Genomic DNA, 21125 nt, shown 5'->3' with positions numbered 1-21125 from the left:
TCCATTTTTGCCTCTTGACTTTCACAAATCCATCAAATCATTCAGAGAGCAGCATAAGATTTTTATATTAGTGCTCATTGTTAATTCAATTTCTAGTTTGCTTCTGCATGTAGACCATAGTACATGACAGTCACTCTGCACTATAAATTGGTTTAAAACCTTGATTAAAGCATTTTAAATGGCACGTAAGCAAAAAGGGAAATATTCACTGTAAGTTAAATTTCAGAATTAGTCAATGGTTGGAGGGTGAGAAAGGGAGACAAAAAGAAGTCAACAAACAGTGACTTTTTCCTAAAAAGAAACTACTACCACACACAAGGCACCTGGGGTTGGGAGACTAATAAAATTAATGTATTAGTCTCTCTTGTGCTAGTATAATTATCACTGGCTTTCAGATACCATTATAATGACAGACTAATATTAGAACTGGTTGCAAATATGTGTATTGTATCCCTGGAATTAGCTTATTTTTGAAGCCATGTGAATCTTCAGAAATTACTAGGATGTGAAAGGACATTTGCATGTAGAGTTTTGACCTCTTCTCTTGCTCTTTGCCCATTAATGTTTCTCAGCTGGCTTGTCTTCTAACATTCCAAAACTTTCAGTAGCTTTCAAAGCTCAACTTTTCTCAAAAAAAAAAACCATGCTGCTTTTCCTTTCTCCTCCCACTCTAAACTCTGCACAAGCTCGCTAATAGATTTAAACATATACTGCTCCAAAACAGTCAGATGGTACCAAACTGAAATTCAAATGTTAATGTTTCATGAACTGGATGCCAGGAAACGAAATAGTGTCTGTATCTCAGTGGAAATTTGGCATTTCTTGTAAGCATTTAATCTTGGTTGTCAACAACATGTTGGGTCATTGACTTGTAAAGCCTTGAAACAAAGATATTTCTTTTTAGATATTTTAAATATATATCCTACTATTTCATCACTGCAAGAACCACACTTGCTAACTACTGTAATTTAAATTTTAAAAATTGGTAGAACCGGTTTTTTTCTAAAAGAGATTCATGTATGCTTATACATAGTGGAACAGTAATTTCAATGACATTTGGCACCATTTTTATAACCCACTTTTTAATAGCCTTGTTCACAAGTAACTCGGTCATTCAAGAAAGAGCCAAAAGGAAGTCTGTTTCAAATCCATTCCTGAACAGCATCTAATGCTATAAAATCAACGCAGAACATTCTAACAGCAGGATTATACAGTCTGAATACTTAGAAGCTTTGAGAACTTCAGATGTAAATATTGGCTAACATCAAGCATCAAAGAGAGAAGACTGATATTTACATTTTTGAAGACTCATAGTGCTGAGAGGGAAGGGAATGAGGTACACACTGGCTGCCCCAGGACCTTGAATAAGTATTCAGATCCAGCACGAAATCCAAATAAATAAATGTTTGTATATAGAGACCAAGCAGCAATACAGAAGTAGAAAAAACAAATACTGTACCGTTTACGTACCGGTATTCTCCAGAGAAACATATATGCACACAAACACCAGCAACTTTATTTAACCTAGTGAGTCCTGTATCCTAAACTCGATCTCCTTTTTCCTACTGAAATTTAACTAATAGTTTAACATGTACTAGATAGATATACATCACTTGATAAATGGGTCATTATACTGTTAAATTTCCATATAAGAACAAAGGAGATGAGAAACTTTCAAAGCACCTTTTCCTCTGCTTCTTTCTAACTGGCATTATCTGTTCAGCTCATGATAGCTAAAGTAAAAGGAAATCAAACTTCTAAAATTAAGTTTCTCTACCTTTGTAGCTGTCTCCACAACAATCTATCACCCAGAACCATCATCAGCATCAGACATGTTGCACTGACAGAAGATATTTTTGGTTGCATTGGACCAGAAAAGATTTTAACTAAACCATTTAAGCACACTAACAAATCTAATGGCATCCCAGAAAGGCAGGGGATGTTGGGGTGTGGGGGAGGGATTGTTATATTTACAGGCTGTCTGTCAAATTTCCAAATTGGGAAAAATAAAGTAGATGTTTAAATCAAATATCCTTAACCTCTTTGTAGCCAAGTACTTACCAAGAAAATTTCTAAAGCTCTTTGTGTCACTGGTAAGCATTGATTAATACTGTACTAGTCTGGCTCTGCCCCTTCAAGAGGTGGCTCTCATGATTTGGGGCTGCCCTGGCCATAAACCACTAAGCAGCACTCTGCACAGCATCACAGAGCAGAAGAGAGGTCACCACTCCATGCTATACATGTCTTCCACCCATCTTAGAAGTCCTTATCCACACTCACCATGCTGTGACCCAACACAGATGAGGTTCATGCTTTGAATGAAGACATCTACTGACATAAACAACTACACGTGCCTTTCTCCAGTGGCAGAAATGGCTTCTTCTGTTTGAGCCAGTGCCACATGCTGCATGCAGTATTGGCAGCTGGTCTCTACAACACAAAACAGTCATGAAGGCTGAGTTCTTACAACTTTGGATCTAGCGTGTCTACTTTACAGTAAAGGATCTTCATTGTATTGAATCTTGACAATACTGCTGCTTACCTAAATTACCACAACTGCGTATGGTGTTCCTTCTCCTACTTGCAATGACCTGCCAGCACCTTAAAGTCTATCTTTTCACAAAGTTATTTCAGCCATTGAAACGCAGGAGTCATGATCTTGCTGACAGACTCTGTGATTACCCACTATTAGTGACGTTGCTTACTGTGGCTGAGATAACACGATTAAAGAAAATCAACTGCTCATTTTCAAGATGCCTACAGATACACATACACAACATTTTTGTGACTGTATGAATTAAAGAGTATCTATACCAGATAGCTATAACCATTGTCATTATTAAAATGAAGCTAAACCATTGTGATTATTAAAATGAAGCTAAACAGTGGAACTAAAGCACTACCTCAAGAATATAAACCAGTATCAATGAAGGTACAGCAAATCTATCCCACTATCCAGTGGGTACATTCAAAGTTATGTAGCTCAGCACATTTCTGGGTGGGCACATAAAATTGTTACTTCAATGTAAATGTGCAAGGAGCTTATGATGTGATTTATTTCCAAACAGAAGGTGGCCAGCCATTGGAGCACTTGGAGTTGCCAGGCATGTACAAAGTCACATTGGGCTTCTGATTCAGCAAGGGCATTTATTCTTATCATTAAGATTAGCTACTTCTAGTTCCCTTGATGAAATTTAATGTGCTTACAATTATGCATATGATCCTTCTTAATCTTTCAAGAATACTCTCACATTTCAAGAATACTCTCACATACAGGTTTTGCTTTTAAGACTGCTGTTGCAGTTTTAAGATTGCTGACCACTTCTGCTATAGTATTTGCTCTGAGAGGTGAGACGATTCTCATTCTCTTTCTCTACAGCCTTTTCAGGCTCAGCTATTTCCCAGCATTTCTTGTTATAATTATTGGTTTTGTCCAGATGCAGGAAGGCGGAATGCAGCTGCTTCTGCAGGCAGTATCAGCAGGGAGCACTTCTGCACAGTTCCCAGGCCCTTGGCCAGCAGGGGAGAGATGAAGGCCCAAAGTCCCCCACTTTCTGGGATTCTCCAAGATTGATCCCATTGCTCCCAAGAGCCTGAGACACCTGCGGAGTCTCTCTATTCAGTTATTTGTCCTGTATAGCAGCATTTAAATAGGATTATGACTTAACTTTCCCCAAGGAACAAGGGTCCTTGCCAGTCTCACCTATCAGTGACCTGAGAATTGATTCCTGCTGTGTTATTTCCTGTTGTCATTTTCAGCCTCCCTCACAAGAGCAGGATGGAAACTCTTAATACCCAGAAAAGAGAGAGAACTTTTGTTTTTCAATGCAGTGTACAGAGCATCTTCCACTGAGGCAGCCTCTGCTGCCATTCCTGGGCAGTACTCTTCCTACTAAGTCAAGATTCAAAATCTGAAAATGCCACCACCACAATCATTTTAGCTCCTGCCTCCCTCAATTTCCTCAATAAGCAAATTAGATTAACTCAAAGGACAGTTTCATACCCAGGTAAAGGGGCAATGCTCCCCCTTCCACCTTTGCCACATGTTCTCATTCCACACACACACACTTTTGCTAGCACTAGGTCTCACTTGGCCACAAAGGCAGTGCATCAAGGTTTTATCCAGATGGAAACTTTTTTTTTGTATGGTTATTTTTCAGCCAGACCCCTTCCCTAATCCAGCTCACCGCACAACTGCTGGTGACAGCATGGAGGAGGCAGAGGAAGTGCAGTGCCCAGAGAATACACATTTCCAGGAGGTTTACAGCAGCTGTGAAAAACACAGCTTCGGTGAGAAATTTCACACAAACCCAGATAACTGAAGAGGCTGCTGCCAGGGACAGGGTGGGTCTCCTCACCAACAATTTTCTCCACACACACACACACACACACCTCCTCCCCTTCTAGCCAGAAGCTTCCCTTGGTTCAAGGGAATTCCCATGTTTTGTTTGCAGCTGGTTCAACTCACAAAAAGGTCAGAGAAGCACCAGAGTCAGCACAGGGATGGGAGACATTCCTGCATGACAGGAGTTGAGGGAGAAGGGAGGGAGCAGGACTGGCCCTGTAGCAGTCACAAGCCACTGGGACATTCAGGTGCCTCGTAGAGCTTCCCCCCAGCCCTGCCTGGTGGCACCTTGCTGGCATCAGGGAGACAGCACCAGAAGGGCTCCATGCTAGCTGTGTTTTATCAAATATTCCCCCCAGAAATAGGCTATGAGGTAATTAAAATAAAACTTGCTTGGTTTTCTAGGAGCAAGAGACTCTGTCAGAGGTAGGGAGGATCCTGGAAGAGCCCCCGTACTCCCACCTCAGCAAGAGCCTGCTACCTGGGCCATGGTGGAGAGGTCTGCTCACTTAAGGATATATGAGGTAGCAAAACCAGATTGTTTAGGTAGGAAAAGATGAACTAGAAAGAAATTGCACATAACCACACAACCAAGGGAGAGCCTTGTTTTCACAACAGTGTTGTTTTAATAAGCTAGACACAGAGGGTCACCACTTGACTCAAATCACCTGCACACAGTTATTGGAAGGGGACTCGGGTAGCTGGAAGCAGCAGCTGGCCTCAGATGCGGTTCAGCCCTGTCAAAGGGCAAGAGTATTAAAAGAAGCTGACAGTGTAAATCCTGTTAGATGTCACTATTAAAGTGTGTCCAAAACTGGTCTACAGCCTAGTGCATTCCCACCTTGGTCTGAGTCCTGGGGAAAGATCAATTCCTAAAGCACCAGTTCTGCTTCCAGCAGAGCCCTGTGCTGAGGACATTTCTGCAGCATGTCCTGTTTCTTGGAGATCTTGGGTCACTGGTATCTTGACTACAGACTAGAAATATTTTCCAGGCCATTAATTCTTGGATGTGGCCAAAAATGGAACTTCTAACACTTCAATACTTCCCTTTATTCTGAATCAGAATGAATAGTTGCAAGTTTCCCATAAAAGTAAAAATAAAATGCTTTGGAACCACTAAAGCAGTAGCACTGACATGGCTCATTTGGGCCTTTTACCTTATATTAAAAACATCAAAATAAATTGATTCAGCTTTGCCAAAATTTTTTATACGTTCTTATTGATGAAGTGAAAGGAGTCCTGCAAAACAATCTGTTTTAATTAATGAAGCATTTTTAGAGAGAAACGGTTCTGCTAGAAGACTTTCAGCTGGCTCTTCTGAATTCTCTTTTCTCAAAAAAAAAAAAAAAATCAGGCTTCTAATCTTGCAGCTCATATCAGCAGCAGGCTCTGCTGGTTTTTGCTGTGGCTAAATTTGTAGTGGTCATAGTTGTTATTTCTGTATGTGGTGACTTGTTTCTTTTTCAAACACTAAAACCCATTTTAATTTGCTTAAGCATATAGCAGAGCGTTACCATAAAGATATGGGAAGTGGTTTTATTTTCTGTGTTCCAGTAAGTGTCCTTTCAATAAGGACATGCAAATACAGAGCTGAGCCCACAGAGCATTACACTCTCAGTGAGGAAGACAGTATAATTTTTAAAAGAACCTTGGAAACCTCCCATGTCTCCATCAGGTCAGCCTAAGACTAATGGGGACACCCATGTTCTAGGAAAAATAACATGAACTTTCCCACTGCATGCACTAAAAAGACAGATTTATGTTGCAGATCAAGCTTTACTGTCTTAGACCAAGGCTATTTCTGCAGCCAGCTTTCAAGGAGGGGAGCATTCATTCAGCATGTGAGATTGAGTAAGACAGGTTCAAAAACATCTGGGATAGCCAAGTGTGAGCAAGCAGCTCCTGGGGTATAGAATGGGCTGGAAACCCTAGGTCATAAACAAATCATAGGCAAAGCCACTCATAGCTTATATGAGAACAGAGGATCAACTAGTTTAATCTTTCACTGGAGCTCTTTCAAAGCAAAACTGGTTAACCTTAAATGTGTGCACTTTAGGTACTATTGCAAAAGGCAGTTTCCTCAAAATAATGTAAGCCACAGGGATTCACTGAGCTACTATTGCAGGAAAATATCTTTCAAAGAAAAAACAAGTTTCTAGCATCTCAACAGTTAAATAAATGCAGAAGGGTATGCAGTACAGACTCCTCAGCCTTGGATTTCTGGCAAAACCATACAGTAGTTCAATGCATATTAAACCTAATCAAATCATTCATTAAAAAACTTGGTTTTCACTTGAAATGATAGAGCAGCAATACTACAAACAGATCTCCATCAATGGTGCTAAAGTAATCCTGATTGTCCTAAAAATGTAAAATACTCTACTGTTCCTTCCAGCATGATAGACATCTAGATCTCAAACTCCCATAATGTGTTGAACACAGTTCTTGGTAACACAACATTAGATGAGAAGTTTTGTTTCACTAGAACCATGCCTGAGGACCAAATACCAGCAGCAGTTCCCAATGGCTGACAAATTCACTGTGGACCAAGAAACCCATCCCCAACAGTCCTATTTACACCGAGCATTTCCTGAATATATCCCCTTGCTACTAACACTGCTACCAACACAACTTCAGTTGTATGTAGTATGTGAGGTCTTACATAAGCCAAATGCAGAGATGGCTGCTGTGAAATCTTAGCAATACCATGTATATCAACAATTCTGGCACTTCTAGCATGGCTTATCCTTATGCTTTCATTACTTTGGAAAAGCATCAGTGTCCAAACAGCAAGGAGAAGCCCTGGTGAGTGCAGACAAAGCCAGAGTGACTCTGCACATAGCAATTGGCCTCTGTGTCATTGCAGCCGCTCCCACACTCAGACCTGAAAGGTCAAAAGTGTATTAGAACTGTTAAGCACCTGCACTGGATTACCAGCTTCAGGATAGATAAGACTGCATCGCCCAGCTCTGGCTGGCACAACTGTTAACAACTAATCTTGTCCTTACAGAGCAGCTCTGCAACAAACAAGATTGCTGCTCATCTCTGCTTTCACATTAAAGCAGTAGGCTCGCCTATCCAAAATGAGAGCAGCTGTTTCTGACACTACTTCTATAACTGTGACTTTAGTTTCATTGCAGAATATCAACATTTGTGTTCAAGAAATATGATTCACTGTGTTTTGAAAGGAACAGAGATGGAATGATAGAGGCAGCATAGCATGATTCACCTCAGCCTTGAAACTGCACGGAGCTATGTTTGACTAGAATTATGCTACCAACATTTTTTACCTCTGAGATATTTGAAACAGTTATTATGAACTGAGGAGACTGTAAAATAAACATTTACAACCAAAAATTGACCAATATAGTTGGACAATTCTTGCCACAAACTGCCAACCCTGGAAAAATAAACTAAGATTTATTTCTTTTTCTTATTTTTGCCCACTTCTAATTATACTTTTACTGAAGCACATTTCCTTTCTTTCTTCCTTTGGATTTGTCGCTGTCTTCACCCAGCCTTCTGTTGCTGATCTCTTTCATTTTATTATCTGGAAGACAGATTTGAATGGTGCTTTTAAATTTTCTTACGTTCATTTTAAATTGCATCCTTTGACTATAGATATGGCACCCTTAAGCCATATTTTAAAATAATTTTTTAAATCATTAATTATTTCATTTCTGCATAACTTTGCTTTTTTTTTCCTCTTTATTAGTAATTTATCCATTATGTATATAATAGCACTGGAGGCAAAGCTGAATTAAAGCCTCACTGGGGTAGGTATCACACAGAGTTTTAGCAAGGGTTTTTTCTTCAAAGACGCTAAATAGGAAGAAGCTAGACAAAATGTGGGAGAAAATAGAAAAGAAAAATATGTTTTTAAATGCTATTTGAATAAAATTATGAATGAGAAATGAGGATATCAACCATGACCCAGCAAAACAGTTAAGCACAGACCCCAGCAAATGAATATATCCTCTTGCCTTCAGTGGGAGTGATATAAGCACATGCCTATATGCTCTATTGATTCAGACCCCACACATCTTGCCTGAATTCATATGATATCTCAGTTTTGGCCATAAAGTCCTGCTTCCCCTCCCAGAGAAACTTGCACTTCTGAGTAATGTCACACTTCAGACATGCATCACAGCTCTGAAGACTTACTTCTCCTGTTTATTCATAACAGGTCTAAAATTGGTAGCTGCTGAACAATTTCCTCAGTGACCCTGCTGAGATTCTTTAACCCTTATCCTCAGCTTTTTGGATGGGAATATTTTAATCCTAATGCCTCTTCCAACCTTTTCTTCTCTAATGAAACTGTTTTTCAGGATGACACTTCTCTAGCAGGAGTCCATGCATTCACAAAGACGAACAGACACCACCACCTTGCATTACATAAGTGACATATTACTAAAAGGAGCAAAATTTAATTTGAAAGGCTCTGTAACACAACGAAACAGGATTTGAGTTAGGATAAAGTACAGGGAATTCCAATTTTAGTATGTAATATAGTTAGAACCTGTTAATCTGCTATGCAAACTGGTCTCACTATAAAGCCACTTTGCACACAAAGTGCTCTTGCTACCACTAGATGTCAGTTTTATACACTTTAAAATGGATAAATACCTTAAAAATAGTAATTCTCCATTCACAATAGAAACATATTTCTTTATTATGACATTCTTTCTGGACTGACCTTTAATTTTAAGGATTCCACATTTTATTTACCACCTTCTCTTCTGCCCCTCCCCCCCGTCAGGCACAGTTCTCCTTTATCTAAGAAAAAAAGACCTAAAAATTTTCAACTATGCATTTATTCCATGATTTATTCAGACTGAGACACTCTGACAGTTTTTGCCAGATATCACTGGCAAAAGTCTATAGCTCAGGTTGTATTTCTAGAGGCCAGCACTGAGATCTTATTCTTATTCCATAAAGACATTTTTATATTCCATAAGGACTTTTTTACTAAGAAATGCCATTATCTTCTCTGACTAATTACAGATAGCCTACTATGCCAGTTAATAGGTGATATCACTAACATGGCTTATTACATTCAGAGATTTTTTCAGTTTTTTACTCATATTGACTGCCTAAAGGTAGATCATTTTTATTTACACTCCAAATTTCTGTCTCTCAGAAGTGGAAAAACGTAGCTGTTGATTCCTCCCAATCCTGTCAATACCAGATTCCATGAACATAAACAGGTCTTAATATTAAGTTGGTCATACTGAATACAGAGCTTCTATAATATATTATGCATTTACTTTGCCATAACAACATGAAATTGCTTTACATCAACTAAGTCTGGGTATTTATTCCCCCTCCCAAAAATCGAAGAAAATTAGGAGGAAGTCAAATTCATTATATGATATTCTATTCAAATACAGGCATACGTACACACAAAAAGTAACAAACTCATTTCACAGCAAACCTCTCCAAACTGGTCCATGCTCAGAACTGGCAACGTTACAGAATGTAACTCAGCATTATTGTAAGGTAATGACAAGACTGTCACCTTACATGCAGCTTTACTGCCCAGATATTGACAGCTTATCTAGCAACACAGTATGTTTGTTTATCATAAACTCAAAGGAATCCCCTTATCCTCATTCACATCAAAATTTGACCTTTTCAAACTCCTACTGATCCTTCACAGCTCTCCTGGATTGTTCAAGGTATTATTTGCACCTGCAGCCATATCCATCTTATACGGGTGCTTGCCTACAAGAAGGGGCTAACAATTAAGGAACAGGAAAGAGATGTGCTTCTATGAACTTCAAAATATAGTTGAAAAGACTGTATCATACAATCAACTGTATCGACAACCTTCTTCGAAGATATCTGAAAACTTTTTTGAGACAATAACTCTATGAAAAATACACCTTAGCACAACCTCAGCTAGGAACCGGGAAAGTGTGAAAAAAAAACTCCAGAGCAAATTTGGAGGGCAAAACACATCAGGTCCTGTGACTTCTGACAGCCATGTTTATGACTTAGATGCCTTCCTTAGAGAAGGGCTAAACCTGGGGCAGGTGACGGTGCCATATATGCTACACACTGTGTTACAACATTTTATCCCATGTGAGAGCCCCATTCCCTTTACCTTCCTACCACACTCAGTTTCCTCAAACCAGGACTCCATTTGCATGCTGACTACCCCTTATCCACCTACCAGCCATCCTCTGCATGTCCCCAAGTCTGCAAAATGCCATAAGTCCCACCCAGCCAAGGCAAGTAAGCCACATGCACACGCACTGGCCACCTGCGAAGCACATGCAGAGAACCAGAGCACCTCAGATGTGCCAGTCCGCGTGCAGGAGTCTGTCCAAACTTTTCCAGACAAAAATGCATAAAACCTACTTACAGGTCTGCAGCTCCAGATTGTACAGAAATTTAGCTTCTCTTTGCTTTTGATGTAAGGCTTCCCCTTTATCAGCACCCATGCTGGCAAGCAGCTACAGCAGGATAGGCTCAGATCCAAGACATGCTTCTGCAAGTAAAGGAGCGAGAGACACACCTCAAACATTTGCACCACTGCAGCATTTCCCCCTTTCCATGATGCTATCTACAGAACAAAGCTGGTTGGCTTGATCTGCAAGCTAAGAGTTTTGGTTACTCTACTGAGCTAAGCGACCTACTGAGAAAGTTGATGTCAGGTGAATGAAGCAGCCAGTAGAAAAGAGGAAATCAATAGCAGGTTTGAAGAGAACATAATTTTTATATGCTTTCTAAATTGCACTCTAACATGAAACTGTAAATACAAAACCCCCAAACATTCCAATCTGTCCTGTTAGTTCCTTATTGTATATTTGGCAACTCATCTCCTTCCAGGAAAGAAACTACTTCTTCTTTATCACACATATCCATTTGCAATATATTCCATTCATGCCAATATGAATCACTAACAATATATATTGTAAGCAACATCAGGAGCAATGGATGATTAAAAACTGGAAGAATTAGTCATCTTCTTACAGAAGCTACCGTGTAATTTCAAAAATGTTGAGCTTGCAAGATATTTTTATGCTCTTTCCTAAGACCAGAATTTTGTTGCTAAAATGCAGCAGCAGCTCTTAGTTGCAATCAATGGTGCAATTCACTGAAGGAAAAAAAAACAAAAACAAAACACCCTAAACAAAACCCAAACATACAAAATAAGAAAAGATAGCTTTCAGCTGGACCTCTAGATGCCAATCTCTTCAAACTTCAGGGAGGCTCATAGCTTAATCCCTTTATTGAAGGCTGTCTCAGAAAAAAAAGGAATCAAGTTAAAACCCTCTATACAATACATTCACCAGTACAGGAACCGCTTAGATCCATCGCTTCCTCCTCTACCAAGCTCAACTGCTAGTTTAAAAAGTGCTTGATCTGACCATACACACAGCACTTGCTTGTGTGGAAAGAGCTGCTTACGGCAGAGCGCTGCTTAAGCAGCACATTCCAGCAAACATCAGCTTGGAAGGGCAGTGAGAATGACACAAGCTATTTGGCTGCAATCACCAAGCAATTATACCTCAGCAATCTTAATACACTCAAGAAAAGGTTTAAATAGTCTGTTTTGCAAAGAAAAGGGAGTGAACAAAAATCCAATCCTTACAACAAAAAGCATAGCTATTTCCTTCCCTTATTGAGGGGGTGCAATAACAGGGGAGGAAATGGCCCTAATATTGGTGGTCATTGATCTGCAGAGGCAATTTGGTGAATCATCATTACAGCTGACAAAGTCTGAACGAGCCCAGATGGGCCTGTATGTCAATCAGACAGCTCAATATAGTCTTAAATTTCCTCAGGAATTTGGTGATTTCTAGATCTGCTAGATCATCTGCTAATTACCATACGCACTACATGTAGATATGCAGCTGCTTTTTGTTACAGTATAATTACAGCCTAAGTATTAAATGTAGGGGGTTCTCTAGTGTATGAAATGGCATATTTTCACAACAAATATATCAAAGAACTTTTAAAAAATGCAGAGATTCACTTGAATTTAAATACAGACTGAGGAAATAGGTTTTCTCTGAGATCTTACACGTTCTCTATTTGATCTCCTTGTCTCATACACTTGTTATTAGTGTCTCATTTTGTATCCCTGATACAAACTGATCTATCATGCTGATGAGATGGTGAGAGAAAAGGCAAAACGGTTTGGAATGGGACTGATGGCTGGGGCGTTATTCAGAAAAACAGATAGAGCTGGACGAACATAAATCATTACAATGAATTCAGTATCACTGAAGTCACTGGAAAGTATCTGTTTCAGACATTTCACATCCATTATAGGTGTGCCTAGGAAGTCTCAGGAAACAAGCAAATTAATTTCCTCTTCCTGACACAAAAATAGAAGGAGGGTTAGAATTGCATCTATTAAATGGACATGTTTTCAGCCTGACCTATCCCCTGTTGAAATCTATGCTGAGAAAGAGGGCATTTTAGCATTAGCAGGTTTCTGGACTGAAACCATGCAATCACACACTTGGCCTGGGTATAGTCCAGAGATTTTACTGGAAATTTTGCACTAAAGGAAAATCCATAGATAAAAAAAATGTTTAATTTAGACTAGCTTAAAACTCTGACTTAAGAAGTTTGGCTGCAAGCTGCATGGTAGCTTGAACATCAGAAGTACTTCTGCTGCTTTAGTGCAGTGCATGGACTCTTGGACACATTGAGGTGAAAGGTATATGGAGCTACACAAATTATTGAACTGATTTGGCTAAACCGTTTCCAGTACCTGAATTAGCTTGTGCAGCACTAGAATGGGCTCTGTATGTGCCAAGGTGGCACACTAAAAATTCTATTTCTTTTTCATCCCTGGTTTTTCACGCGTTGAGAAGTCATGCAGAAGTCCAGCACAAGAACAGGCCAAACTGGGATTTAGTAGTCTCCCAGCCACTGTTAATATTCCACTCAGCCATTGTTATACTAATCTGCTGATTTCAGTTAAAAAAAAAAAAATTCTGATAGAGCTGAAAAGAGACCATATAAAATGGCTTGCTTATCGCTTTTTGAATGATTCATTAACGAGCATAATTTAATCTGCTACATGCCTGGTTAAATTCCAGTTTAACAGCATAGTGTGTGCTGCCAGCTTTCCAGAAATGTTACAACAGGCCAGTAATAAAAAAGTTAAGCATTAACCAAGATGAGACAACCATGTAGCTACAAAACTAAAAACTATTTTTTAGGTCTTTGCTTAGTTCACTTAATGGATTGGTCTTGATTGAATTGATCTTTATTTAAAATACAAACCCTGTTTTCTCTCTTTTCAGAATATATCAGATTATGAGCTGAGCCAATTCAAAATAATGCACCAGCCGTAAGTTTATCATTATTTTCTGCTTCCCCATTAGATGACTAATACTCTGTTATACTCTGACAGTCTCTCTGTTAATATATAAGGAAAAATGAGAATTGAAACTTGCTCATGTGAAGGGCATTAATTGATGGGGGTGGAACTTCCTCAGGATTAGGACCCTGGAAGTTTTACAAGAACTGTGGTTCAAATCAGCTGACAAGAAGGTTTCTTTGGCACCAGCTGCTAGGTGATATTCTTCTTCAGAACACACAGGGACAATCTTAATGTTAGGTAAAAAAGTACAGGGTCAACTTCTTCCAAAATACAGAAGCTCTTTACTTAGATAGCGTATGAGGCTAAATTTTCTGAATTGGTTCATCTGCTGCTTAGGGATCAATTTAAGAGATCAGATTAACAAAGTGCTATGTTGAAAGTAATTTAAATAGAATTCTGAATAAGCAAATACAGGTATAACACAGGAAATGCCCTCATGTAATTTGTGACAAATGAAGTTCATCTAGAAGGATATCCTTAATGTTCAAGTATATTATTTCTCTTGTATTACTGCACAGAAATAATAACAAGGAGTTTTCTCTATAAGTCAATGAAACCAAGAAGAGTTCGGTTTAATATGGAGTGAGTTGCTCTACTTCACCTAATGGTTGTTACTATTCCATGTGGGGTTTTTTTTCCCTACCTGGAAATTGTATCTATTTACAAAACCAGAATTCTTTTTTTGAATCCCACTCTATTGGTAAAGAACTGGAGGAACATGGAGGCATTTTTACCCATTAAAATCCTATTCCTATTGATAAGAATTTGATGAGACCATAAGTTAATATTCTTCTGGTTTGTTTTAATAATTAACTAGATGAGTAAGGAAAATATCAAAGGACTTTCTTGCAAAGTAATTAAGTCTAATGGGACATCATTTTGAGAGAAAATGTAGAGAGCATGAATATAAAGTTAACCAAGGGTGTGACCTCTGTTTCTATGATATACATGAATCTGATCTACTACAATATTGGGGCAAACAGAAATCTACTGAACTGAGACCAACAGCTGGACTTCTACTGATGTGGGCATTCAAGCTTTGGATTCTCAAACTGTATATTGGAATAACAATGGTGTTTTGTAATATGAATTCTGTTGTCAAATACAAGGCAAAAGACCACAGTAGATCAAGTCCAAAGTAATAAAACTCCTGAAATGCATAGTGTGGATCACATCCCTAGCACTAACCTTCACTCTAAAATCTTTGGCTCTTGCATCTTACTACTTGCTGTTGCAAAAATTGCCTGAGTTTCTAGCACTTGAACAGTTTGCATGTTTTAACTGGGAAAGGTCTACACTGATCCACCTAAGCCAGATGAACAGGCCTGTTCAAGTCTGTTCTTACAGCAGGTAATCCCCAACGGACCAAACCACTAAGGTTAGATAACCAGAAAAATAATCGCCAGACAAGGTGAGACCAAAATCCTGTGTTTCTCTTGGCAGTGGCCTGTGCTTCAGGTCTCTGCCTGTTATGAAAGTTTCTTCATGGGGCTTCATTAGACAGAAGCTAGGTCCCCGATGTGCCACTATCAAAAGCTCTTTGCCTTTCCCATTCTAGTTCTCACTAGTGCAATACAGTGTTCTTTTCCATAAGAAAGATTTTGAGTCTAGAAGGCTATAAATGCTCCGTGAACTAAAAGACACAGTTATTCTACATTCTGCTAGGAAATCCCATCACAGATGTACTACAGGAGCAATCTGCAGCCATGCATGGGTATACTTCCCTGACTTCTGCACCAAATACCTCCACTAACTCAATGGAAGGCTCTTTCCCTCTAGTCAATACTCTACCTGTTCTTTAAGGGGGAAAAGATAAGAGGGGCAAAAAATAACAGGGGCAAAAAAGACAAAATGTTTTCTCTGGGAAGAGTTTATCATAGTAATTCCATTTTGATACTCTGAAATAAACATTTTTTGCACTACACTTTTCATGAAGACACGTATTATATTCTGTTATTTCAATTAGCATTGGCTTTGACAGCCTAATGACAGCCTGATGTAAACTAGTTCTCATCAACACTTAAAGCCACAGGTCTACCTAGGTTGCTTCTGAACAGCTACTGAATATAGCAGTGAAATTATCAGGGTGCAATCTCTGCCAGTGTCCTATCCTATCCGTGAAATGCAATAGTGGAAGATTCCTTCCCCACTTCCCAAAACAGTAACAGAAGAGAGGTGCTGCTTTCAAACACAGGACAGCAGACTACTGAGGCACTAGTCCAATGCTCTCTGGAGCTGGCTGCCAGGGTTGTGCAACAAACTGCTTTTGCAGGTTTATATGTTTTCAACAGTCCTGACGTTGAAACCTTCAGCTTTGCTTAAAGCCCTTCCTCCTGCAGAAGCACCATTGTATTTTTCACTCTGCACAGCAGACTCAGTTGATATACTCTCACCCTGAAAGCCTGGAGTCACCCAAAACACTTGAACAAGGTCACTCTCAAGAATGGCAGTACAACAGCACTCTCCAGATACTTCCCATTGGAGAAGTCTCAAACATCCCACTGATTACAGTCATGGGCTCATTTATTCAGTGCTAAAATTTATGCCAGGAAGAACACTATATAGAACATCATACTACATTCAGGAGCACTCTTTAAGACAGCACAGATATCAGAATCAACCTCATACCACAGATATTTCAGAATACTGGAACTTAAGTGCTTTCCAAACATGCTGCCTTGCTATCTGTACTTAACATTTTAATAAGCAGTGCAAATAAGATTGGTAGTTATAACTGCATTCAGCAAAACCGGCATATAAGCTATAACTCAGCTATAAACATCCATAATTTGGAAGCACATCTTGAGAAGGAAATGTAATTACAGCTTAATCACCTCAGTATATAGTCCAAGACTTACAGTATCAGAGGTTTATGCAGAAGTTGTTTCACAATGCTTTCAGCTTACTCAAGTTTCACTTTCCCGGGGACTGTGAAATTAAAAGGCCTTCTTTATAGCTAATGTGATTAGAAATTCATCCCAAATCAAACTCAGAATAAATTTTGCTCTCAACTCATGAGCTCTGGGGACTGTTTTCCAAAATCAGGACTGGAATCTTTCACCACAAAATCAGAGCTCTCTATCATATGTACAAATTCAGAAGCCTTTTCTGGCTACATTGGATTGCTAGGTAAATGAGAATCTTCACCTGCAAATCAGGTATGAGATGTCAAGTCTTGAGTTCACCATTTGTGTATAGCAACATGTAATTATGGAAGATCCTGGATAATAAGTGAGCTGTGATAAGGAACACATAATTACAGGCTTTGTTTAATTATGGTGTGGGCAGCGTTTGATCTCCTTTTCTTGAAATAAACATCTACCAATTTTCACTGCTGTGAAAATGTTACTAGTTTATTTTACCAGGAATTTATAGTATATTCAGAAAACTTTGCTATTCATAAATCAAGTAAGTGTTCCGTAATTAAGACTGATTTCTAGATTAGTTTCTAACATCTTTTTTTTCATTTGTTCATAATTTTTAATAACGCCAGACTGGAATTTTTCATCCTTGCCTTCCAACCAAAGGAGCTGTCTTTTCCTGAGACATATAGATAAATTCTCAATTTTAAGAGATGTTACATATCAGGAAAGTACCTTTGTAATGCTGAGATGTTCCACTTGAAATGTCTGCACTTGCATAATTCAAACTGCAAGAACTAGAAACATTAACTCCTTTTTTGTCCCGTCCCCCCACTCAAATTTTTTCTTTTATTTCTTCATTAAGGAAGGTAACACCTAATGTGGAAAATTCACTTTTCAGCTTTTGCACAGCTATCAACATGTAAATCCATGGACAAGTTCTCCATACACCAGGTGCAAAGGCCTGGATCCCTTCTTAGCCCCTTTGTATCTGGGTCAGGAGAGAGTTCGCAAGGCAAAATCTTTTGGAGTGATGGTGTCCAATAATCACACAACCTGGATTTCATAAATGTGGATTTGAGACCTTGCTTTGCCTAAGTAAACTCAGCTAAATTATGTTAGCATTCCCTGCTTCCTTTCCCACCTGCAGTGTGGAAATAAGTATTTCCCTATCTCACAGGGGTGCTATAATGGAAAAGCATCAGGAATTGCAATGTCTTTACTTGAAATAGTACGGAAAAGTGTAAAACTGCACTGCAGTTGAAAGCCGTAACTTGCTTCCCAAGGTCCCATTCACCAGCTGTGATGCCACAGGGCCACAGGAGTTTCATGCATTGGGGACATCTGAATATTGTGGAGATTACTGGCCAAGCAGTGGCCAATACTGCCATCACTGCAGCTGCCAGACAGCCCTCTGAGCTGTCAGGGGCCACCCCAGGCTTGCAGGCAACAAAGGAGGACAATGGTTCAAAACAGGCCTCTGCTGGCAAAATTAATTGTAGTCTCCTGGTGACAGAGATTTACACCCATCTTTTCTCAACAATTTAGTCAGACACTTCAATGCATTTTAACTCATTGTCCATGCTTCTAGTGAGAATCATTGTCTCAAACACTTGCATGCATAATACATTTTCTTCTGTTACATTTTTACTTTTTAAAAAGACAGGAAAATTGAAGGCATAAACATTAAGACAATAGTTAAAATTAAGAATAAAATAAAAGAGAAGTCAAGAAATAAATCAGTAGACTTCTAACAGACTACAATTACATTCAAATTTCACATGGAGAGAATTTTCTAATCCTGTTTAGAGGGGGTGATTACATAGGCTTTATTATTAAATTTATTCTTAATAAATAAATGTAGTCAATAAATGTAGCATGTGCAACATGATACTTTCAGTTTCACTTTGAAATATTTTTATTTCTTGCTCCTATATTTTTATTTCAGTGGATTACTTTGCCTAACCAAAGACAAATTCTAATTAAAATACTAATAAAATCAGTGAGATTTCTATGAGAATTAGGCTATTTCTTTAAGAAATAATAAAGACAAAGAGCTTTTGCTTTCTCTTTAAGCAAGATGCAGCAGTACAGAAATCTTGTGACAACATGCATTTGGACTTTCTCCACTCCAGAGAAAGCTCCAAGCTGAAAAACCAAAGGTGGTAGATTACTTTTATGCCAATACTTAGTAAGCAGGAAAGGTTTTCCCCTCTTCTTGGGATATACCATAATGGATTTTTAATTATGCTATATCCTTTAAAAACCAGTGCTGACTCAGGCTGAATGTTTTATGTCTAAACATGTAGATTTGGTTCCTTGCTTTCCTTAGTTTTTGATGTATCTTAAATGCTACTTTAAAAGTCTCCACTTATTCACAAAACTGGAAGAGGCCAGGGCTGCAAATTCAGAAGATACCTCTTCATACAGTGACCTCCCAATAAAAATGATACCTGAGACTGAAAGAGGTTTCCAGTACATAACCACTCTAGTGTCACAGAAACATACTACAGGACACATGCTTGGTTGCTATATACATTCCAAAGAAAAAAACAAAATTATCTGAATTTGACTTTAAATCACATTTTTATATATTATTTCCTCATTTTTATCATAGAAAGGCTATGACAAAAGTCTACTCAGGCATCAAATATTTACAGAGGCAGCCATTGCCTGCTGATTAGAATTAATTCTGGATATTCTCCTGTTCACAGGAGGATCTAGGAAATATTTGCTCAGCAAAGCAACACCGTCTTGCCTCCTTTTACAGCAGCAGAGGATACCACACTCATGCAGCAGAAAGGGGGCAACAGACACTTGCATTACATCAGTTTCTCTTCCATCCTGCCATGAGCAATCGAGACTTTTGCAATGACACCAGTTACTTGAGAAGGAGGAAAGACCCCCTCACAGCTCTGGAGCATATTGTGTTCCAAGTTCTTCTAGGAAGCTCACTTCTGCTCTTGTAACTAGACTGTTCACCATGCTATCTTAGATCTAAAGCCGGGCAAAACTGGTATTCTGAAATAATTTTTGAAGTGTTTTGCCAAAGCTTAACAATGAAAGAATGGAACTTAAAAGCCTTGTGGCACCACCATAGACCGCAAGGATTTGAACCTGAGACCACAGTTTAATCATAGCACCTTCCCCATCTCAGCTCCATGTCAAAAGAAGTACCTAGTCAGGTGAACACAGACACATTGCAATAGTATGAATCTATAACTGGGCACTTTTCTTAATACTAAGGAAATCCAATCCAATCTTCTAACCAAGCTTTGCCATATTTTTGAGATCTGTCAAAAATTTATGATAGTCTATCTTGGCAAAATATGCTGTCCACTATTTAAGTCCAATAACATTTGATACTTTTCCATAGATAAACAGTGAATTTGTATTCTATGCATTGTTTTATACTGAAAATAATGCATAAAGAAAATTGCACAAGGGAGAAACTTTTTCTGCACATCACATTCTCCTACAACTGCAACCACAGAGAAGACATTTTCAAACAAACTATCTTTCTAAACTGGACACAGAGATGCAACGCGGCATTACATTAATGGTGTTCTAGGTGGCATGAAAACCAAACCCAATATAGAAGACATTCAAGCTAGCAATATGTTCAGCTGAAGAGCAATGTATATCTCCTTATGTTCGGTCCTGTGCAGTATGGCTTTTCGATCATTAGCGACTTGCCTCCTGTCAGCCCACCATCTGCTTATAGTTCACAATTAAGACGAACTCAGAGATGCAGTACTTAAGCAACAGCCTTACCTGTCTTGCAGCACCCCTTAAAATTTTAAATGAAGGATATTTTAAACAAATACAATGTCTAAAAAGCCCCTACTTCAGTGGCCTTTCTCACTAAACAATTTCTTCAACTGCAGTTGTATAAAAATACTAAGTAAGTGAAGTTGACAGGAAATAGCCATGATTACAAGGCTGTCTTTGTTACCAAAAATAAAGATGTAGCTAGAAACTACATTTGGCAGAGCTTGTAGAGAGGAAACAGACACCTGTATGCAAGAACCATTGGAAGTCACTAGAGATTGTAAATAAAACAGCATTCAGTCTTTGAAAAAGATAGTACAAATAGTAGCAATACAGTTCTCTCAAAAGTTGAAAATATACAAAAATATACAAGTCTGTATTTTCTGATCAAGTCCCGATATGCAGATATTTGCTGGGGTCTTACTACTTTCCAAATAGCAATGGTGGCAGTTCAGATGTTATCATGTTACAGTATTGCAGCTGTGATTAAAGTGGAAACTAACTTGGCAATGTTTTAGTTCTTGTGGTTCCGTGGACTGTATTCCTGCCCCTGGGCCGAGTAGAAAGAATATACAACAAAAGGCTTTCTTTATGCACATACTACTGTTAGACTGAATTATCACTATTGCAATGATGAGGGATGCCTCAGGGTTACAGATACATTGTCAGAGTTGGAGAGGTTTTTTCCATTTTAATGAAAATTGCATCCAGAAACTCCAATGAAATAAAAGAATGTTGTCCTTTTCCCCATCCTTTCTTACTGAAAATAATCCCATTCTCAAACAGTTGAAAAACCAGT

At 38.7% G+C, this 21125-nt stretch overlaps 1 protein-coding gene across 2 annotated transcripts in view; it reads left to right on the top strand.

Moving 5' to 3' along the window:
• BLNK (B cell linker) overlaps positions 1 to 21125 on the top strand; it is a 103003-nt gene that overhangs the window by 18330 nt on the left and 63548 nt on the right. For both annotated transcript variants that reach the window (XM_052798281.1, XM_052798280.1), the window contains exon 3: positions 13615 to 13661. In XM_052798281.1, coding sequence (XP_052654241.1) covers positions 13615 to 13661 — 47 coding nt within the window. The remainder of the gene's footprint in view (positions 1 to 13614; positions 13662 to 21125) is intronic.

Source organism: Harpia harpyja, chromosome 10, assembly GCF_026419915.1.
Source record: "Harpia harpyja isolate bHarHar1 chromosome 10, bHarHar1 primary haplotype, whole genome shotgun sequence".
Lineage (NCBI taxonomy): Eukaryota > Metazoa > Chordata > Aves > Accipitriformes > Accipitridae > Harpia > Harpia harpyja.
Note: the sequence above shows the minus strand (reverse complement) of the source record. Positions and strands in the feature narration are given on the sequence as shown.